The sequence below is a fragment of the Psammomys obesus genome, unplaced genomic scaffold, assembly GCF_907164565.1.
Source record: "Psammomys obesus unplaced genomic scaffold, mPsaObe1.curated_primary_1811, whole genome shotgun sequence".
Classification (NCBI taxonomy): Eukaryota; Metazoa; Chordata; class Mammalia; order Rodentia; family Muridae; genus Psammomys; species Psammomys obesus.
Window position 1 is genome coordinate 2,521,630 of NW_026596064.1, and position 18,793 is coordinate 2,540,422.

The following is an 18,793-nucleotide window of genomic DNA, read 5'->3' on the forward strand; positions in this document are numbered from 1 at the left end:
CACACACACACACACACACACACACACACACACACACACACACACAGCCTATATTTCTTTAGAGATCCTGTCTAATGAACTTTGTGACAAGGGCTAATATAGCTCAGGATGACCCTGAAGCTCTTGATAAACCTGCCCAAGTGCTGGGATTACAAGTGTATCCCACCACACCTAATTTAATAAATTAATTTTGTTAAATGAGCAAGACAGATACATCAAAACTCTACAAGAATGACTAAGATGTATACAACAATGTGTACATCAATAATCTGCAAAATGCATATTTAAAGTCATGAGATACCAAAGGCTGGAGAGATGGCTAACCAGTTAAGAGCACTGCCTACTCTGGTAGAGGCCTCAGGTTTGACTCTCAGCAGTTACATGGGGCTTTACAAATATAACTTCAGTTCCAGGAGGTCCAAGGTCTCTTCTGATCTCCTATACACATGGTGCCCAGATATACACGCAGGCTAAAAACTCCATACATATAAACTGCTCTTAAAAAAATTCTAAGATACAAAACTCAACGGAGTGGCTAAGTTAAAGAAGTGCAGAACTTGCAGGCGGCTCAGCAGGTTGAAAGACAGCTGCTGTGTCACTGGAGTTCCATCCCCAATCCACAGAGAAAGAGAACTGATCTCCAGGGATACACAGTGGCATGCACACTCTGCCTTTCACCCACACAGTACAAGTGCAAAAAATTAAAAAGATCATTAAGCCTCCTCCTAGCACTCAATGCAACCAGTCTCTCAGTGGTCTTCAACCGCCACCTCCACTTGCCATGGTTCCAAATTGCTCATGTGCCACAGATGGAGCCTGCTCCTGCAAATGCAGAGTACAAATGCACCCCCTGCAAGAAAAGCTGCTGCTCCTGCTGCCCCATGGGCCGTGTGAAGTGCTCCTAGGGCTGCGTCTGCACAGACGCTTCTGACAAGTGCGGTCGCTCCGCCTGAAGTCCAGCGTCCCCATAACTGCAGGTAAACAGAGCAATGGCTTGAAAGCTAGTCTTTTTATTTTTTAACAACCCTGACCAGTCCTTCACACCTTTCTACACAGCATGTAACTGACAATAAAATAGTTGATTTGACTTAAAAAAATTTTTTTTAAATATCAACAAGAAACAAGACCTGGAGCTCTTACAGATTGGTGGGAAGAATGTTGAAAACTGGAAGTTAAACTAACTGGAAGTGAAGATTTAGCTGTCAGTGGAAAGATATGGCTTTAGTTACCAGTATGAACTCCTGTCATAGTGTATGTATGTCTGTAATTCCAGAACTTAAGAGCTGGAGCCAGGAGCATGAAAACTCACCCTCAGTTTAGCACAAATCAAGTTGTGGGATATTAAGAACCTGTCTTTAGGGCTGGAGAGATGGCTCAGAGGTTAACACTGGCTGTTCTTCCAAAGGTCCTGAATTCAATTCCCAGCAACCACATGGTGGCTCACAACCACCTATAATGAGATCTCGAGCCTTCTTCTGGCATGCAGCCACACATGCAGGCAGAACACTGTATAAATAAATAAATCTTAAAAAAAAAAAAAAAAAGAGCCTGTCTTTAAAAAACAAAACAAAAAGGCCACCAACCTTACTGTAGGCAGGTGTTTATCGTAACAGATAAACATCACTATGCATTCACACAATGGCCTATCTGGCGATAAAAGGGACAAACGGCTAGTATGTGCAATGGTATGAGCAAATCACAGAACCACAAAAATGCGTACATATGCAAGATGACTAGATTATTTCATTTATTTTATTTTGTTTTAGTTACATTGGTGTGCTATATGTCCAGGACTCTGCAACCGAAGCTTTTTCACCAGCACCCCAGCTCCTGAAATAACAACTCTGAGACTTTATTATAATTCCTGAAAAAATGCCTAGGCCATAAGCTTTGACTCATTCCCCAACTAACTCATAACTTATTTATTCTATTCTGTGTGCCACAGGACTGGTTATCCCTCCCCAGTTTCAAGTGTCTGTCTTCCTCAGAGTCCAGAGAGAATCTTTGGCTTCTGATTCTATCCCAAACTCCCAACTCTCTCCCGGAACTCCCACCCCCTATTTCCTGCCTCAGCCATCAACTTTTTATTGACAGGTGGTGCTTCCATACAGGGCATGAGAAATTCTTCCTACACTTCTCCTTTTAGTCCAATAAAAGGCTTTTTACTCTTACTATATAAACTGTAAGCAATAAGAACAATTGTGAAAAATATCATGTAAGAATTACATTCTTAATATCCTGTTGATTTGCATTTGGCAACTTTGGAGAAAGTACCCTACTATCTATCCTATCTTGGTGAGTCCAGAGTTCTGTACTCAAATCACTTTCTATCTTAGTTTGTGTTTATCAACTTATAAAAAAAAAAAAATCTACCTAGCCTAAAAATATTTTTAAAACATTTTCTTAAATCCTAAAGAACTAAAGCTTAGTTGTGAGACTATACTATTCAGTCTTCAGCCACATCAGAGACTTGAAAAAGAATAAATATTACCTTAGGTTTGCAGGAAGTGCAGAGCAAGCAGCTTCCAAAATTATAGAAATGACAGAGATAGCTCTCTGCCTGGACAGTTGTCCAAGTTTTCTCTGCAACGTTGGGGCATCATCTTCAGTCTCCCTGGCCAAAATATCTAACAGGCTTTTATCGTGAAGCAGGAGTTATGAAGGACTTGCCTACCTTGTCTTGGAAAAGCTTGGCAGTCGACTTCCCTGTGTCTACTTAGTCCTTATTTAGACAAGCACGCTGTCTGAGGATGAGGCAGGGGCAGTTTCTGGCCCAGTGGCTAGCTTGCCACAATTGAAGGAAACTCCATATGGAGGTTCTTCAATGCTCATCATCTTCTTTGAAGTAGAGTGAGTTTGCTGCTAGTAGCTGACATGTCTCATTGTAAAAAAAAAAAAAAAAAAAAAAAAAAAAGCCTTTCATTAATAAAACATCTTTAATTCCATATTCTGCAGATCTCTGAGGTTCTCAAAGACCGTCTATATATTTATAATATATCTGAATAGGCAACCATTGCTCATTTCTAGTTATTTATTATCTGTTCAACCTAGAAAACTTATTTCTGCAATTAACTAAACTAGCATCTATCATTACCATAAGTTTGATTGACTACTAACTTGTATTTAATTATCCTAAACAGTTTGTAATAGCAGCTTTCAAAAGGACTAGAACTTCACATTGCATTTTTAAGTGGATTGCAAAGGCACAATACCTTATACAAGAGTTAAAACATATATACAGTGTTATAAAAAAAACTAATTTTATATCAATATTCAAAGATCTATACCAACATAAGACTTTTTGCTTAGTAGTAGCTCTATAGCTTAAGAGTAGATTTAAGGGCTGGAGAGATGGCTTAGAGGTTAAGAGCACTGGCTGCTCTTCCAAAGGTCCCGAGTTCAATTCCCAGCAACCACATGGTGGTTCACAACAATCTATAATGAGGTCTGGTGCCCTCTTCTGCACATTCAGACAGAACATTGTATACATGATAAATAAATAAATCTTTTAAAAAAAAGTGTAAATTTAATATCATTTGTTGTTCAGTCTGTGTGAAAGGAAGGTACAGAGATTAACTGAAGTTCTGACTGAACAGTCTGTGATGCTTGACAATTTAGCCAGCTGTGTAGAAGTTTTTCTGGATGCAGATTTTTGAGAAAACAGCTATTGAGGCAGTCTGAGGCTTAATCAAGTTAGATGCTGGAATAAATCTATCTCAGCAGCCTTCTTAGCATCCTCATGACTGCTTTAACTTCATTTTTATTGCAGAATACTTGATCCCACTGTAAACCCCAAGATTGTGAAACCTGTTTCTAATTGTGGTATGGCTCAGTCTTTGATCCTAGAGCTTTGTTTACTGTTAAAAAAAAAAATGTGGTATGGCTCAGTCTTAATTTGTAAAGGTATTCCTATAACTGCCATAATACAGAATCAGCCTTAATACAGAATCAGCCTTCTCCGAACTTAAAGCAGTTGGTCACTGAAATCCTAAATATGTGTCTATAATATGAGGCACAGATTTTAGTTCACCAAACTGCAAAATAAAGCACATCTATTTGCCAAATTTCATTTCTTTGGGTATCTTTAGGGGTTACTTCCCAAATGGGAGTTTGGTTATATAAAGAACAAGTAGGACAAATTTCCTTGGCTTTTTGCCAAGTGATAGACCTTTACTGTTAACATGATGTTTATGAAAACTCTGAAGCTTCCAGCACATTTCCTACTAATTCCTATTAATAGCTGATCAATCTCATCATTATCTTGTGATACAGGGCCTGGAAGACTTGTATGGAATCTGATGTTCTATATACAATGCATGATTTCCATTTCTGACCACTTGCTGTCGTTGAATAGTGAAGTTGATTCCGAATCATTCCGAGTGAGTTTCTATAAGCAAAACAACTCTTTTCTGCATAAAATCAATAAATATATTGAGAGATTCAGGGAAATCTAATCAAACCATTAAGAATGGCATACAATTCTGATTTTTTAACTGAACTGTAAGGACTCTGAGCCTCTGTTTTTTTCTGACTCATAACCTGCCTTTCCTGATTTATTTGCATCAGTACAAAATACAAGGAGCTCCAGAATTAGTGTAGCCTTTATTATGTGAGAAGGAATCCACTCAGGGTTGTTATGTTTTGTGGTTTTGGTTTTTTTTGAGACAGGGTTTCTCTGTATAGCCTTGGTTGTCCTGGACTTTGTAGAGCAGGCTGGCCTTGAACTCAAGAGATCTGCCTGCCTCTGCCTCCAGGATTACAGGCATGTGCCTTACTCAGCCCACTCAGTTTTTATAAACTGAAATAATTTGCTTTTAGGGTATTTGTTAATCCCCCCCCCAAAAAAAAAACACTACTGCAAGCCTTTACCAATGTTCATTTTCTGTCTATGATGAAGCAATTTCAGCATTAATAAAAGGTGCCAATTTCTGCTGGACCTATTCCTGTTAACTGATGAAGACTCATTTTCCTTTTGGAATCAGTTCAGAAAACTTTTCTATATAGGTCTTTAATTTTATACTGGCTGTGTGCTAAAAGTATCCATTTCAAGATGGGAGAATGAGTAAAGACAAAATAACTGAATTGTAAGCCATCTTTGGTTCCAAAAAATCTATATCTTGTAAATTTTTTCTAGCAAAGCCCATCCTTTCTCAGCTGATAATTTTCTGGAGCCATTTAAGTTTTTATCATCTTCTACAGTTTGAAATACATTACTTAGTTCTTGAGTAGTCAATCCAATTGTGGCCCTTAGCGAATTACTGCCTCCCAACAATTTCTGAAAAATCATTAACAGTTCTTAATTGGTCTCTTCTGATTTGCCCCTGCTCTGGTCGAATTTTTTTTGTAGACCTATCTTATATCCTAGATAATTAATGGAATCTAGTCTTTGCACTTTTCAAGAGCCATTTGTAATCTCCAGCAAGGCAAAATTCTTTTTACTTCATCAAACATTTTTCTAAGGTATTTGCATATGAACCAGGCAGTAAGATATCATCCATACATTGGTAAATTATGGACTGAGTAAATTGCTTACCAGTTATTTCTAAGGGTTGTTGTAAAAACACTGGCATAAAGGACTATTCAACATTCCTTGTGACAAGACTCCAATCTTATCTCTTTATTGGGCAACTATTATACAGTACTGAGAAAGCAAACCTTTATCTTGTTCATGTAAAGGATTGTGAAAAAGGAAATCTTTTAAATCAATCACTATGATAAGCCATGCCTTAGGTAAGAAGGCAGGCAATGGGATTCCAGGCTATAAACACCCCACTGGCTGAATGGTTTTGTTAATTGCTCTCAGATCTGTTAACATCCTCCATTTGCCGGATTTTTCATTGACAATTACAGAAGTCCAAGGGCTGGTGGACTCTTCTCTATGTTGAGCCTCCAGCTGTCCCTGGACTAGCTGTTTTTCTAATATGTTATATCCAAACAGATGTCAGTTTGCCACATCATTGTAGGGGAGCTGGTGAGGCGGCAGCAGTGGCTCACCCATATAAAGTTTTAATCAGCCTGTTTTTATCCTGCTCATGCATAGCTTCGACAGTCTGTAATTGTCTTCCCTAACATTTTTTAACTTACTAGGAACATCCTTTTTTACAGCCTGTCTCTAACGCTGAAAGAATGCTAATCTATGCTTCCCCAAGTTGCAATAGATCTCTTCCCCATAGACTCATGGCTATATTAGCCACATATGGCCTTCATTTTCCTATTTGACATTCTGGTCCTAAGCATTTAATCCATTTTAAACTTAGTTTTACACGAGACAATGTCCCAATTCCTAGCTGTGTAGACATGCTTTGAAGTGGCCAAGCTGGATTCTAGGAATCTTGTGTAGTTTGCCAAAATGTTTGCTATCTTTAGAATCTTTTGTTCTATCCATAGGAGGCGCTCTGTTAAATGGTTTAAGTTTTAAGCAGCTGTTTGTCCTATCCTACCTTTATTATTTTTTAGTTATTTTTCATGTCTTTCTTTGGTAGACAGGAAACAAATGCCCCATGCTTGTCAGGCCTTTAACAAAGACCCTTAGTTTTCTAACATTAAGGAATTGGCTCGAGTATCTTTGGATGACCTACATTTTTTTGTCTGTTCCTTGCACATCTACTTACATTTCACAGGAAACTTTCTCCCTGAATTATTGTTGTAGAATTTATCCTTAGGAACTGTTTGTCTATTGTCCTTTAGGGAGTGACCTAATCTTTCACAGTAGTCACGATCATTTTGTTTCCATGTCTCCTTTATTTGTCCAACCAAAACTGAATTGTGGGCATTAGATTCTGTATCAGTAGTACTTTAAATTCATTCATAGAGGTACAGATTTGGCCCTTAACGGTCTAATAGCCTTTTTGCACTTTAGCATTAACATTTCAATTGGATCTGATATTGCTCTATTCAGAGCTGTAGGTAATCTTTTAAGAAGCCAGTGGAAAAAAAAAAAAAGAAAAAAAAAAAAGGAAAAAAAAAAGAAAAAAAAAAAAAAAAAAAAAAGAAGCCAGTGGAAGATTCATTTGAACCATAGGTTATCTTTGCAAATAATTCAGTTCAGCTCTGTTCAACCTTGTCCCAAGGATTATTTTACTACTGACATGCTGTTCTTGGACAGCATCAAGGGTAATCTGTATTCTCAACTCAGAATAAGGACAATCACCTGATCCTTGACAATAGCAATGCCTCTAGTCCTATTTTATTGCTCCATGAATGAAGCCTCTTTCGAAACCTGTTAGCCACTGTATATGACAGCTCTAAGATGGCTGTCATCAAATCTTTCCAACCTTTAGGAATTGAACGATTTTGTATGGCCCAGTTATCACAAATTTGACACACGATGAACTTAAGCCTTAGGTCATTATTGCTTCCTTGAATTTTTTTAGGATCTTGTCTCTATAGGTTGCCACCCAAATTCTTGATAGCTAGCCCTGTGGGTATCACTCATTTCATCTAATTCCCTTACCAAGTTTTGGGAATTATAGGTTTTAAAACATATAAACTGCCCTTTCTCAGCTTTGTTACATGTCTGTCTTTCCTCTGATCTTTAATACCTTCCTCATTTTTATAATCTCATCCATTTTTCCTTATATTTGATCTTAGCATCTTACGCATTCTGATTTATAAACTTTTGTAATTTCTCCTCTAAGGCTTACCTCTGTATTTTTCTTTTTCTTCTTCTGAGCGTTTAACTTAAAGAATCCTGTCATATTTGTTCTCTGGCCTGTTTTAGCATCTTTTTTTTAAGTCTAATGTCTCTTAAGGATATGTAAAACAAGGTTATATAGGAACCAGATGCACTTTGTCATTGCATTTTCTATTTTTTAACACACAGAAAAATATTCTATCTCTATTCTTAAGAACTTCCCAACTATCTTTCTTATCTGACTTTTCTGAGACCTCTTGGAACCACCCTGTACTTGGAGAAAGCAACTGCCATACTCTGAGGCTTTACCCTTTGGGAAGTAGCTGCCTGTAGGACCTTGCCCTAAGGCGCATTCCTGGCTCAACCCAATGCTCACTGCTCACAGCTCTCCCAGCAGTGGGCTTTTCTATTCAGCAGGGATGTCCTTGTTTTTTCAAGGTTCTAAGCCTAGATTCTAAGAGCTGTTGGGTGCTGTTTATATCTGTGGGTTTTCCACCAGGGACTTCAGAACAAGTGCCTAAGCCACATGCTTTGGTATATGTTACCCGACTAGGTCATAACTTATTGTACTTTTTTATTCTGTGAGCCACATGGCTAGTTTCAGCCTGACTCTATCCCAGAGTTCACCCCCACCCAACTCCCACCTATTTTCTGCCTCGGCTAATTTGACAGCTTTTAATTGTCAGGTGTGCTTGCATACAGTACACAAGGGATTCTACAGAATTGTTTTCTGCTGTCTACAATGAATTCTGGAGTTCTCAAACTCAGCAAGCACCTTTATTGAGTCATACTGCTGCAACAGGCCAGACAACCCCCATGCCCAATATTGAGGCTTGAACAAGACATCAGCTATGTCTATCATTGAGTTACACCCATCACGCACACACCCCTTTTTAATTTTGAGGCAAGGTCTTGAACTTTTTCTGGCTTCAGCTACCCAAACCATGACTTTTATCACTTTCTTTCCTTCCTTCCTTCAAAAGAGCCGAGGCATACTATATAGCCCAAGCTAGCCTGAACACAGTTGAGGTGGCCTTAAGTTCACAGCAATCCTATTGTAGCAAGGTTTAATTGGGGACATAATGTTCCAGTGTAGTTTCAAGAGCACACTTGGTCCCATGTTCTACTTTCGATATGCATAAATGGCTTTAAGTTTTTGAGGTAGGAGGTATCTTGAGACAAGGCTTCAATATGTAAGGTTGGCTTGGAATTGATGTAAACCAGGTTGGCCTCCTTAGACGGCAGGTAACTGTGGGGGTGGTGTGTAGTTGCTAGTTCTGTGACTTTCAAAGAACTTTGTAAACATTATGAACCTAACTATAGCAGACAGCCACTATTTCTGGCTCTGTCCCTGTTGTATGACCTATCAATATTAAGTAGAAGCAGTCCAAACACCTAAACAGGCGTTTCAAAAGCAAAGAGAGAGACAGAGAGAGAGAGAGAGAGAGAGACCTGGTCACATTTATTTGGTTGACAGATGCTGCTTTGCCAACCTGGAATAATACAAGACTAAATTTCAACTCTTGCTTTCCCAAATAGTTAGCTGAAATCTGCCAAACTGATTAAGAGTCACCATGACTGTATCTTTCAGCATCTACTAATGCTACCTTTTAAAATTACACCACAGACACAGGCTTATGCAATGTAATTTCATGATCACTGCATTCTAAGAAGCAATATAGTCAGAAAAATGTATCTGAACTGCACATGGTGACACATACCTTTAGTCCCAGCACTAGGAGGCAGGTGGAAGAACAGCCAAGGCTAAAACAACAAAACTGGGGGTTGGGAGAGATGGGAATCCTCTAAAATATAAGCATTATCCAACTGCCATTATATCAGATATTGATGACTGTACTGTACTACCTGTATCTGTGTGGTGTGCTGACGCTACCCAGCATTGTAATGTATGGCATGCAGACTCTGGAAAAACATTTTCAAAATTATCTGAATAGATTCCATCGATTTCAAGCCCTCACAAGAACCAGTCAGTCGGGAAGTAAAACTACCACAGGGTCATATTACACAGGGACTACTCTAAAGGGGCTTAGTGTTAACTATTCATCTAATTCTCATTAAGATCCTATTCTGCCTTTTTAACACCCAGTTGCAGACCAGCATCCAGTATTAGTTCAGGCTCAAAAATATCCCATTTTCTGTCTATATGGTCAAGATCCTTGCCTCTTTTCCTAGAAACTTGTACTTAGATACCAAAGATCAAACTATTATATCACACTACTTTACACATGAACTTACCAACCTCTACCCACAAAGGCCTTACAAATTATACAGTGTTGCCTGCTCTTTAACTTTACAAAGGTAGTACAGCTACTTAAAAACAAAATATATGCATACACTGCATGTTTGTCTGTGTCCTATGTCTTGTTCTTTTTTTTTTTTTTTTGAGACAGTATTTCTGTTTAACAAAGCCCTGGCTGTGCCGGCCTCAAACACATAGAAATCTGCCTGTCTCTCTTGACTGCCGAAGCCAGGGATGGTGGCAAGTGCCTGTAATCCCAGTACCCTGGGAGGTAGAGGCTGGCAAATCTTAAATTTGAGGCCAGCCTGGCCTACAAAGTGAGTTTAGGACAGCCAAGGATTCAGAGAGAAACCCTAAACCCTGTCTCAAAGAAACAAGGAAAAAACACCCAAACCCCCAAAACCAAAACACACGTGTTACCACATTCAGCCTAAAAAAAATTCTATACTCAAAGTCTTTGGCAAAGCTGTGCATAAAACTTGGCAGTGATGTACACTTTTAATCCCAGCACTCAGGAGGCAAAGGCAGGGAGGGAGATCTTTGTGAGTTAGAAGTCAGCCTTAGTCTACAGATGGAGTTCCAGAACAGCCAGAGAAAGAAAAACCCTATGTGTCTGGGGTCCCCAGCTAGGCAGGATGGTGTAAGCCTTTAATCCCATCACTCAGGAAACAGAAGGAGTTTGAGGCCAGCCAGCTCTATACACCAAACTCCAGGATAGGCAGGACTGGTCAAAGAAATCAGATCTCAAAAACAAATACTCCAAGCCCAAAAAATTCTTGAGAGGGCAAGAGGACATTTTTTTTTTTTTTTTTTTAAAGAATATTGGTTAGCAGGTTAGCTGAATGAGATTTACTGGGGAACTTCCAAATAGTCCATCACAATGCTTGGTCTTCTTTATGCAAGACTGCTGTAACACCATGTTCCCTACCTTAGGGCTGGAGCTCAGTGTGCTTGCTTTGCAGGCTTTAAGTTGTAGGTTAAATCCCATAGTAATGGGGCATCAGGAGATATATAAGGCAAGGTCCCCACATACATAGGTGTGGATCCTGGCACTGTATCTGGTTAATCCAAGCAAACTACAATATGCAGCACTTGAGGAAAAACCTGTACCAAGTAATATCCAAGTGCTTAAAATAAGACCATAGATAGGCTAGCCCTGCTTTTAACAGCCTTAAATGGAAACAAACCTCATACAACGCTCATTCCAGTATCTACTTGGCCAATAATTGTGAGAAACACATTTTTTAAAAAAAGAAAAAGCACAGTATGTTATCCTGAAGCAAGAACAACACTGTACCGAACACTAAATAAACTACAGGACTTTAATTACAATAGTGAAAATTAAAAGAAACCAACACTTCTTTGTAAAACAATCTGCATCAGCAATTTTTCTCTTTGCATTTATTTCAACAGTTCTCAAAACATTTGAGTGAATTGGGCCTCCTTTGGTAAGCAAAGGACCTGAAAATAATATTTAAAAAATGAACAGGCAGTCTTCAGTTTCATCCATGACACAGTTGTGGTGATCCCTTCTCTCATTCCATATTTTGAAGCACCCAGTATTTTCATATAGTCTAAAAGCTAGAAGAACAAGAGTACATTTGTGGTGGAATGTATTGTCACTTGTTGATAACTAGTTGAAATACCATTATTTTCTTGTAACAGCCTTAAGAAACAGCCTTTTAAAGGCGTGTATCTGTAGCTCTTATCCCCTGCTATATATAATACAGATTACATAAAGGACGACAAATCCACAATAATGTAAGCATTAAGCATCTGCTGTATGGAAAGATTTTTCTCTAATACTAACAGCACAGAGTTACAGCATATTTTTAACACTTAACTGCAGGTATATTGAATATGGCAAGTTTCATGGACTCCTGAAAGAAAACATCTTCATCTTAAAATTATTTACTGATAACTTAAGAATGGTTCTGGTTAAGCATTGATATTTAGAAAGAAAAGTAAAAATCAAACTTGTTTATTGTTGCTTTTTGCCATTTGGTAGCATTTTACACACAGGCTTCGATCTTCAGAATACCCTGGATTCAGTAGAAAAACCTTTTAAATGAAGTTTTGTACAATAGAAACTTCTCAGCAGTCAAAATTTGGACTGTAAAAAAATACATGCAAAACATACTTTTCTGAAAACACTTAACTTTGAACAAAGCACCGAACTACACAAATGCAGAATGAAAACAGCATTTCAACTCCACCAAAAGTAGTCATCATAAAAGGTGTAAAAGTCACCTAACTTCACTAGGCACTGTTCACTTTTTAAACAGGAGACAATAGAAAATATTGTCCACAAACAATATCCCAGCTCTATGGCAGGTTTCAGAACGCCTTCAACTTCATGCTTTAATAGCGACCTGGAAGGAAAACAAAACATGTATTAAAAGGAGAGATTTTTTAAAAATCTGAAAATCTCTCCCATGAATAAGATTTTCATTCAAGCATTAGTATTAGATTATTGTATAAATAAGAAATAAAAAAAGGGCTGGAAAGATGGTGCAGGGGCATGGACTCTTTTTCCAGAGGACCAGGGTTCAACTCCTAGCACCCAAATGTCTGTAATTTCTGTTCCTGGGGATCTGACACCCTAACATAGACATACATGTAGTCAAAACACTGAAGGAAGGAAGGTGAAGGAAGGAAGGGAGTTCAATTTAGTAAGAATTTATTTAGCCAGGCTCGGTGGCACAGGCCTATAATCCCAGCACTCAGGGAGACAGAGGACGGAGGATTATTTTGTGTTTGAGACCAGCCTGGACTTGAAAATTATTTACAAAATAATTCAACTCCAGCAAATTAAAACAGATAAACCCATCAAGGTAACTTACGAGGCGAGTAGGATCGGGATCTGGAACGTGACCTGTATCCTCCACGACTATAGTAAGGAGAAGGTGACCGCCTTCTGTAAAGAAATTTAAGACTGTATCTACATCTAGTTATATTAAGCTAGTAACACAAAGCCAAACTTTTGCTAGTTCCCAACCTGGAAGGTTCCAAAAAAACTTTAAAATATATTAAGTTCTGACGCCAAATAAACATTAAAAAGTACCTTTGCTCTACTAAAAAGTATTCTTACACAACAGGAAAAAATACAATTCATTCCAGCCATTTTCATGATCACCCAAAGAAATTCCACTAATGAAAAGCTTTGGTTTCCTGTTTTCATTTGCTTATTTTGTGAATTAACAAACCAAACTGAAGAAAACTTAAGAGCTCATGAACAAAGCAAGCAGAAATAGTTTCAAACATCTCATTCTATATTTAAAGCTTACAAAATGGTACTATCTGTAAAGTGGTATAAGCTCAATTAATTTGCAATTTCTACGAATCCTTTTATACTGTCTATTGAGAACTACTTTCACAAACTTTTAAGAAATCCTGTGGGCAGAGAGACAGCCAACAAGTAAGAGCACTGGCTACTCTAGTAGTGGAGTTTTCCAACTCCTACATGGTGGCTCATAAAATGGAAAGCACTCTTCTGGCCTCCAAGAATACAAAGCATAAATGGGGTAGACACAAATGTAGAATACACAAGTAAATTAATATTAAAAGAAAAAAAGGGCCAGGCACTGTAGTCAGGCTTTTATAATCCCAGCAATCGGGAGACAGAACAGAGGTAGTTTGAGTTCCAGGACAGCACAGATACCTTGTCTCAGTAAGAAACAACCAAATCCTTTGTCATGCCACTTAGAGAAAATTTGCCCAAGTTACCAGCAAACAGATCTACAAGCACTCTACTATACCCAGACTTAAGAACCCTCTGGCACACCTGTAAATCTGATCCCTGTCTTGAGCAGCTCGCCATCCGCCACCTCCTCCACCGCCTCCTCTGTAAAGACAGAAGTAAATTGTGTTTGCTAAAATTCTGGATCTTAAAGACATACTTCCATAGGAAAAAAGCGTCAACCAAAAGGCTTGCATATCACATCAATGAGTAAGCTACGAGTTGTAACCCATGCTTAACTTTACATAAGTTTACACTAACAGCTTAGTATTACCAGTTGATGATTTCTACCTAGATATTAACAATCTGAATGAGATACCCAGAACCAAAGAAAAATCAGGAGATGGACTTTTATTAGCTCACCAAGTTTAATTTCTTTGATTCCCATTTCAAAATTCAACAGGCATCCAACTGTACACCAATAACGCTTAAATTTTGGCCTACATCCTGTTAGTTATTTTTTAAAAGTTTAGGATTCTTATGATGGTCTAAGCAGAGACTAACTCCTATCCCGCTTACCTGTATGATCTGCTGTAATAATCCCGATCATCATAACCCCGATCATATCCTCTGTCATAGTAGTCCCGGCGGCGTGAGCTGCCACTATGAATGACAACATATCTTTTAGTAAATCAAGTAATCACCATAGTTTGTTTTGTTTTAGGTTATAACTTTGCTAATAAAAACTGATCCTGACAGCAGAAGTCAACTCAAACCTACAAAAATGATTAAACAGATATCTTTGGTTCTCCTGCACAAAAACTGAAGCTGTCTAATAACAGACCTTTATAAGTATGTTAGCTGAAAAGTATTTCTAGATAGTTCTTTATTAATATACTGTCTTTTCTTTTTCCTTGTTATACTAATTTTAAGTGTATATCCATATGCAATCTTTTGATTTTAAGGCAACACAAATCCAACTGACTTCTTACTAAAAATAAAAAGTCAACAAACCGGTGGACATACTGTCACATATCTTTTCTTTAATAAGGGAAAATATCTATTAATTTGAGGCCAGGGTGGACTATCTGGCGAGATCCTGCCTTTTGTTTTATTTTTGTTGTTTTGAGACAGTGCAGCCCTGACTGTCCTGAATTTCACTCTGTACCAGGTTGGCATCAAACTCTGAGATCTTCCTGCCTCTGACTAACAAGTGCTGGGAATAAACGTGAGTCATCACTGCCCAGCTAAGATCCTGGCTTTAAAAAACTATATTAACTTAAGGCTGCGACTGAGTGAGGCAAGCACTTATAGACATGAGCACCTGGGCACTAATCACAAGACTCCATGCCAAGCACCCCAGAACATGCCCACTTATCCCCAGAAGTTCAAAGGTCTGACAGGCTGTCGCAGTAAACATGAAGACTCTTTTAACAAGATGGAAAGTGAGGGCACCTAAAGGTTGTCCTGCTATCCACATAAGCCCCATGTCTATATGCTCACCCAAACTCATAAACACATGTACACACACAAAATTAAATTGGGTGAAGACAAATTCTAACAATCCAAGTGAATCTCCTGAACTCATGCAAGGATGGAAGTATAATGTGCACAGAGATGTTCTCTAACATCTACTATTAAATGGCTCACGATTTTTATTAAAGAAGGATTTCATTCAGATGTTTTGGAGATGGTTCAATGGGTAGAATGTTTGCTGCACAAGTGAGGGGTCTTGAATAGGTCCTCAGCACCCAAATAAATTATGGTGATAGACAAGATCAGAGGCTCACTGTAGCCTATCAATAAGCTCTAGATCCATTGAAACACTGCCTCAAAATGTAAGCTGCAACCCATGAATTTCAGTACACCAATCCTAAGCTTCTTTTGGCATTGGACAACAGACTAAGTGTCTACAGAGTGCTCAAGCATGAGACGTTGGTATCCATCTATTCTCTTCCTCAGGCTCAAACACCAGGGAAACGGAAGTAGAAAGACTAAAGCTACAGATAGGGGAGAATTATCTCAAAACTGTACTGTATAAACATGACAGTACCATTGCACTTATGGGCTAGCAGTAACTGTAGTTACCTGCATAAGAGGAGAAGTTCCTCCCAAGGCCCTACCCCTATTCAGCTACAGCTGATGGTTGCTGATGGAGAAGTCAGGTTTCTAGGAAGGTGTGATATTTGGTAAATTGACCATAATCTAGTAGGTGGCCACATACTTGGTACACCAGATGTACTGTGCTGTATATAAAAATAACAGTGCATTTTTTTTTAAAAAAAATAACGGGGGAAAAAAGAGGGCATGAGAATGGAAGGGGAGAGTTCTGAGGAGTTGGGAGATTTTCAATCTAGGGAAAGATGACATGTAGGGAAAAGATGACATGAACAGCAAGGTGGAAGATGAGATATTCTCCAGAACCTTACAAGCATATGGGTGCATATATACACGGTATTTAATTATTTCTTCTAAAAAGATGTCAAGAGATTGACTGGTGGTAAAAAAGATGGGGTGTGATAAGAGGATTACACCCAACACGCACCTCTAAATCATTCAAGTACCCATCCATCCTCAAACAAAGAAGTTATACTTACTAAGTGGGTCTTCCCATATAAATTCCTGGTGTTGGGGTATGAGGCCTTTTTGTTATTGAGAAATCAACCCTAATTCTACGTCCATCAAGCTCCATTCCATTGGCACGTTCTTTAGCCTTAAAAGATAAAATAAGTTGTTACATAAAATCCTGGACACTGTCTCTTACTTAAAGCTATTTAAGACTGAGTAGACTTTGCATTTATTTTCTAAGGTTGGCCAAACAAAACCACCACACAATTTATATAAATAGGTTATTCCCTGCACTACAAATTTACTTACTAAAAGTAGTCACAAAAATTAAAGTATGCAGAACACCATCAGCATACATGACCCACAAAATATTTTACCTACCTACAAATTTAGGTTGTTTATTTAGCTAATCCCTTAGTCTCTGACATCCTAAGTGCTGGGATCACACACACATACAGCACACCTACAAAAACCAAATTTCAATACCCGTAAATTAGCACTTGCTGAACAGAGCCCAAATGTTCTCCTTTATACACACGGCTGTTTGGAATAAGAAAATAAATTGTCACTGACAGTCTATGATTCAAAATGCTTGTTGTGGAAGCCAAAAGCTTCAATGAAAAGACATATATATTTTTTAATTTTTGAGGAGTTTAGGGCTGTTTTAGAAGTTTTTAGCGCCATAAAAATTTTAGGTTGATACTGCCAAGGACTATTAGTGGAACTAGTCATATCTTTACTCATATCTTTTGGCCTATTAGAAGGCTCTGTAAAACTCCAATACCATTTTTATAAGCATATCTAATTTTTTTAGTGAGATAAAATTATTTATGAGAAGAACCACTGCATAAAATTCCAGGTAAAGCTCAACTCTTGGTCTCAACAATGGACCTGTTATTAGCTGCTTTCCTTTGGACTGGAAAGATGGCTCAGGGGATCTGACTCCCTCTTCTGGCCTCCACTGACATTGCACACAAGCGTGCAAAGATATCAATGTAGGCCAAACACCCACAGACATAAATGTAAAGCACCACATTCGTGAACAGATAACCACATTCTCACTTTCTATTGAGTCAGGCAAAAACCAAAATTAACTTATTTACCAACAAGTACTCTTAGAAAATAGGTCTTTCTTTACTAAACTTCATGGTTTACTTTATCTATCAATATAGTATTACAGAAACAGCAAGTCATATGTTGGAATTTATTTCAAAATAATGTCAGGAGTAGAGTGCACTGGGCTAAAGCTAGTAACCTTAGAACTAAATACTAAAAGCATCAAGATTGATTTTCCTAAGTCAAACTTTGCTTGTTATTCTGCACAACAGAAGGCTAAGAGTAAGTTCAGAACATCACTGAATTCAATAAATATATTCCAAACAAAAATTATTTAACTCAAAACTAGTTGTATAACTTAAATCCAAAATTTATACTATAAAAACAGAAACCGTCTTTGTCAATCGCCTGGTTATCAGAACACAGTTAACAGGATTGGCATTTTAAATAAAGGACAAGTCAACTTTTACTTACTTCCTTGGCATCATCTACATTTTCAAAATATACAAAGGCAAATCCTCTTGAACGTCTAGACTGCTGGTCATACACTATAGACACATCAGCAATGGGACCGTATTTAGAGAACACTTCTCTTAGATCTCTTTCTGTGGTGTACAAGCTCAACCCAAATACTCCAAGACAACAGTTGGGGTCAGGATTTGCCTAGGAAAACAGAAACAGAGATTCTTAACCTTTGAAATTCTAGCTAAGACCAGCGATGATGGCACACACCTTTAATCCCAGCACTCCAGAGGCAGATGAATTTGAGAGCAGTTATGATCTACAGAGGGAGTGCCAGCACAGCATAAAGTAAAAACAAAAAACCAAAACAAAACAAAAAAAAACCTAACATAAACCTAAAGAGGGTAGGATAGACAAGGGAAGAATTACAAACTAGTACACAAAAACGACAAACGATTACAATTAGACTAAGCACCAGTTTATCTTGCAAAACATTTCTGGCATATGCATCTTTGAGTTTGAGGCCAGTCTGGTATATAGAGGACAGAATAAACTGTACAGCATATGAAACAACTACTTACAGAGCATTTGAGTACTTTAATTATAGACACTGTAAAATTTAATTTTCAAACTAAGAACATTAAGATTTAAAAAGTAATGTTATTAATAATAGATGGGGTAACAAAGTAGAGCAAGACATCAAACCAAGGATGAAGCAAACATTAAGCTTCATAAATTATTTATATGCTTTTCCAATAATCCTTTTGAATGTCTAGTAGCTGAAATCAACTGATCTTGTATGAAACCCAGCGGAAGGTGTAACAGGTTATTTAAGCAACTATGAAACAGCTAGTATTAGTAAATTAAATTCTATTCCTACATTATAAGCATTTCTGCCATAACAATGTCAAAAGGTTCCAGTAATTTTACCCAGAAGACTGGGATGGGATAACATGACTTACTAGGGAAATTACATCCCAATGTAGAACTAGAACCCTACTGTCAAGAAAAAGATCAGGTAGTACAATGTTCCAAAAATGTCTTTTTGGGCTGGGGGTGCATCTCAGTGGTAGAATACTCAATAGCCTACTCTATAGAATAACCTGGGTTCAGTACATAGCACTTCACAAATCTT

At 38.0% G+C, this 18,793-nt stretch overlaps 1 protein-coding gene and 1 pseudogene across 2 annotated transcripts in view; one reads left to right on the top strand and one right to left on the bottom strand.

Annotated features, from left to right (window-relative positions):
• Positions 1–525: 525 nt before the first annotated feature.
• LOC129689615 (metallothionein-2-like) lies at positions 526–953 on the top strand (annotated as a pseudogene).
• A 10,248-nt stretch (positions 954–11,201) lies between these two features.
• Positions 11,202–18,793, bottom strand: part of Tra2b (transformer 2 beta homolog) — an 18,921-nt gene continuing 11,329 nt past the window's right edge. The window contains exons 4-9 of one of the 2 annotated variants that reach the window (XM_055624891.1): positions 17,671–17,859; positions 16,170–16,285; positions 14,152–14,235; positions 13,678–13,737; positions 12,737–12,807; positions 11,202–12,265 (exon numbers count right to left, since the gene is read on the bottom strand). In XM_055624891.1, the coding sequence (XP_055480866.1) occupies positions 12,255–12,265; positions 12,737–12,807; positions 13,678–13,737; positions 14,152–14,235; positions 16,170–16,285; positions 17,671–17,859 (531 nt within the window). In that variant the 3' untranslated portion in view covers positions 11,202–12,254. Of the gene's footprint in view, positions 12,266–12,736; positions 12,811–13,677; positions 13,738–14,151; positions 14,236–16,169; positions 16,286–17,670; positions 17,860–18,793 lie in introns of both variants that reach the window. The other variant, XM_055624890.1, reaches the window with a different exon arrangement.